We start from the raw sequence: 4,220 nt of genomic DNA, 5'->3' as shown, positions 1-4,220 counted from the left end.
GCTGAAAAATAGAAATTCTGAATTTTGGCCTTCAAAGATATGTCATACCTGATAATATGCTACATATAAACATTGTTTTACGTTTCTTACATTATACCTGAATATATGCAATAGTTTAATTCATTTTTTAAACCATTTAGGAAAAATATAAACAAAAAATTGGATTTTTCATTTTTTGACAATTTAAGGTATATCCTTCCCCTTAAGCAGGCATTTGTCATTTTTATTGCCCGCCGGTCTATTTGCACTCTGTTTACTTTTTTCCCGCTGACAACTATTTTGTTCGCTGCCAACTTTTTTCGCCCGCCGGTAAAAAAACTGGTACCTTAACCGCTTAATAGGTATGAAAAACGCGAAAATCGGGCATGTGTTACAAAAATACTACAGTGTGCGCCGAGGGCTAAGCAGGCATTTCGACCTCATGTAGATAGTAGCCTTTTTCTTTACTATTAACTAGTGGCCTTCAAGTCAGATGTGAAATAATAGTACATTATGCAACAAGTGAGTATAGTCGATGATTATTCCCGCGGGTGAGAGTTTACTGCCCGAGCGAAGCGAAAGCATTAAATTACCCGAGGAAATCATTGACTTTACTCTCGTGTTGCATATAGTGTATTATTCACGACTGAACTGTGTAGCCACTTTATTTCTTGAAAAGTGGGACCTACAAGAGCTAAATTGAATTAATCAATACAACTATTTTTAAATATTCAAAATTTTTTATTTTTTTTTATAATTTTTTACTTTTTAACGTTTTTCAAAATTTTTTTCAAATTTACAAAATTTTCCAAAATTTTGCAGGAATGAAGAATTGATTTCTCGCATTTTAAGGGGAAAAAAATAGGAGGAAATGAAATGCAACTTTAGTCCTGCTTTTCAGGAAATAAAGTGGCTATTATAGTTCAGTCGTGGACGGAGCGAAAATATTTTTCCCTCGGGTGATTACTGCTTTAAAAAATCTGATTCTTTCATCCCTTGTTCTATTATTGAATATTAATACTGAAACGGTCCATATGTATCTTTGTAGCCTTCTAAAATGCAGAAAACAGTACATGCGTTGCAAAATGTATAGTGTGCACCAGGGAGTCTAAGCGAGGTAGCACGAGCCAAAGACGAGTACTGCAAATTCCGCACTCGGTCTAAAAAAGCCCATTTTACGTCCTCGGTACACAATAAACTATTGATTGATAGTTTATTAGAGATTAGAAAATTTTTACATTTTTAAATTGAAAATCTCGACCAATTGCTTAAAATTCTTTTGAATTTTTTTAATAACATCTGCACCACAAATCAAAAGTTATTGATATGTACCCTCTTTTTGGAAATGCCAAAAACTGATAAACAAGTTACAATAAAAATTATTATATTATTTTGTTTGGCTGATTTAATATTTAGATCAAAAAGACCAATGCCAAGCATAACTTATAATGTATTTATTTATATTACTTAATAATGTTTACATTTTGCACTATTGTCATGTTAATATAACAATACGTATGAATTTATTTAAACATATAGCATAAAATAATGTAATAATAATTGATGACTTGGGTCGGTTATGTGGAATGAAGTGTAGGTAGTGTATACATCATTTTTTGTAAGAGGTTGCAGGGTAGGGCTATTTTAAATAAAGAAAATTAGAATACTAATGAAATTGAACTGATTTATAAGCAGAAATTATTAATAACTGTAAGCTTTGATTTGTAAGCAAACAAATATGTCGAAAATAGTACGTATTACTTTTCATGTTGATCAAAATTAAAATAAATATACGTAGCAAATGTGAGAGAGGTAATCCTTGTAAAAAAATCCATAAAATTCACGTTAACTGACGACGTTTCGTTGGTGTGGTATTCAACCTCATCAGATCTTTATTGACGAAAAAAATTATTACAATATATAAATAACATTGCACAAAGATTACAATAAATATAGTCATAGTTCTTAACCTCCTAACTATGAATTGCCTTCCTCTACTTCGCCAGAATTTTCACCAGCATTCTGTCCGAAAATGTTTCCACACTTCAAAGTATTCTGGAAAATTTCTGTCATAGATTCTGCTAATCCACCAGGAAATTTTACTGATTTCGGGCAATACAGCCTCAGCTTTCTATCAGAGCAATTTTGGAACGTTAACCGATGGTTTTAAAGAAATGTGTCAAGCGCTTTTTTAAACAGGATCTACAAATAGATTTAATTGTTATTAGATACTTTTTAATTTATAGACTGAATTGATACAATAAAATAAGAAAATATTGCCATGTTGCCAAACTTACCTAGGCATATTCAACACCTCTCCTTGACTCAATTGGAAATTTCCTTATAATAAAGTCCATGGATTAGTTGCATCCTGGATGTCACAACATTTTGGGGCGCAATGACTTGGGTGGGGACTATGGTCTTTGTAGTTCTTATTCCTCTTGACAATGGATTCATTACCACACGGCCCCTCCTGGCTACCGTATTTTTCCTATTATTAGCTTTGAGGGTGTTTGAAGCTACCGGGTGTTGTATCTTCTTTAAAGTTATAGGCTCACATGGTGATTTTGGAATGTCTTGTATCAATGTTTGCGCTTTCTCGACAATAGTCTTCCTGGTTCTTATTCCTCTCGCCAATGGATTTAATACCGCACGGCCCCGCCTGGCTACCGTGCTTTTCCTAATATTAGAGTTGAGGGTTTTTGAAGCTACCGGGTCTTGTATCTTCTTTATAGTTATAGGCTCACATGGTGGTTTTGGAATGTCTGGTATTGATGTTGGCGCTTTCTCGTCATCGCTCGAGCTAGAGTTACTACTATTTGAAGACTCGGAATCGTCGCTGCTTGAGTTCGAGCTAGAAGTCTTAGAACTGCTGCTACTGCTATTTGATGATGATGATGACGACGACGTAGAACAGGTGGAACATGTTGAACACGATGAACTCTTTGAACTGGTTGAACTGGTTGACCTGTTTGAACTGGTCGAACTGGTTGAACAGGTAGACACGTTCAAAGGGTCCTCGTGAGCTTCTTCGCTGTCAATCGTTCGACCACCGATAATAGACAACGGAAGGTCAACAGGCTCGGATGCTGGCTGCAGGATGACTTGTGCTGGTGAATTGTTGGCCATTGGTTGTTCGTCATGCTCTAACTGCTGAAGATCGTCACTGTCACTTGAAGATGCAGATAGGTTGAGTGGCTTGAACGGCGACTTTGCGATTTCACCGATTGATTTTGCTTCATTTTTCGGCAGCTCCAAGAAGTTAAAAAGTTTATCCGACTCCTTGTCTATCAATCTCCGTGCCAATTCCTTTTCCGGGTTCTTGTATACAAGCGCATCGAAATAATCAAGCGAGTGCTTGTCATCGGCGTCAACTTCCAAATAGCAGGGTGTAGGCGGCCGAATTACGTTATTTTCGCTGTCGACGTACCTTCCTCGTGGAATGCTCTTTTTGGAAGTGCTAGATCTAGAAGTTTCAGGAACAATTTCTCGAGGTCGTTTTGCCTTTGCCTCTACTTCTAATGAATTCCTCTTTCTCTTCTGACCTCCTTTTTTTATCGGCAATATTGGCGAAGATGAACGTTTCACTTCGACTTTTATTCCGCACTTATCTGGGCGTTTAGAAGATGTTAAACGTTTAAAGATGTTCGTGACCGCCAGATTTTTTGTGTTGTCCGGACCTGGCTGCTTAGGAAGGTGGTCGCTGTCCTGCTGAACTAATGCCATTTTATCTTCTCGATGATCGGTTGATTCAACTGAAAAAAAACTTTAGTGCAAATTAATAATCCTTAAAGCTAAACCTACCTAAAAAACTCCTACGTTAGGAAATCAACACTAAATTGATAATGAATATAACGACACTGTTTTGAATTGACTTGGCGTATCGTGCAGAGACTCGCTGTTACAAGTGTGTAGAGACGCTGTGCGCGTGAACTTAATCGGATGCACCTTTAGATTGTTGGAAACGAATTGATATACTCTGAACTTTTCTATAACAAGCTGACGACTATACTTTATTCTTCGAAAATGTGTACAGAAGCGTAGAGAACTACTGCTCAGCTTGACCGTTCGAATATAACTAACTTGAGCTAAAAATCGCCCAAGCTTGGTAAAAGTAGCCCTCTGGTGGAAGAGAGATGGATTACATGGCTTGCGCATGCGTTCAGTGTCGCCATCTGGAATAAGAGTGGGGGTATTCAGAGGGTACGCCTCAGATCGGCATACCTGCGTAAGGGACGCTA

General features: G+C 37.0%; 1 protein-coding gene across 1 annotated transcript; it reads right to left on the bottom strand.

Annotated features, from left to right (window-relative positions):
• Nucleotides 1-2,304: 2,304 nt before the first annotated feature.
• Nucleotides 2,305-3,705, bottom strand: LOC116416717 (cell wall integrity and stress response component 3-like). The gene has a single exon (XM_031925933.1). It carries the CDS (start codon nucleotides 3,703-3,705, stop codon nucleotides 2,305-2,307), a length of 1,401 nt encoding a protein of 466 aa, XP_031781793.1.
• Nucleotides 3,706-4,220: the final 515 nt, after the last annotated feature.

Source organism: Nasonia vitripennis (assembly GCF_009193385.2).
Source record: "Nasonia vitripennis strain AsymCx chromosome 3 unlocalized genomic scaffold, Nvit_psr_1.1 chr3_random0005, whole genome shotgun sequence".
In the NCBI taxonomy this organism is placed as follows: domain Eukaryota; kingdom Metazoa; phylum Arthropoda; class Insecta; order Hymenoptera; family Pteromalidae; genus Nasonia; species Nasonia vitripennis.
Note: the sequence above shows the minus strand (reverse complement) of the source record. Positions and strands in the feature narration are given on the sequence as shown.

Excerpts from the sequence above, each read along its gene's own strand:
- LOC116416717 (XM_031925933.1), bottom strand. The coding sequence starts at position 3,705 with ATGGCATTAGTTCAGCAGGACAGCGACCACCTTCCTAAGCAGCCAGGT.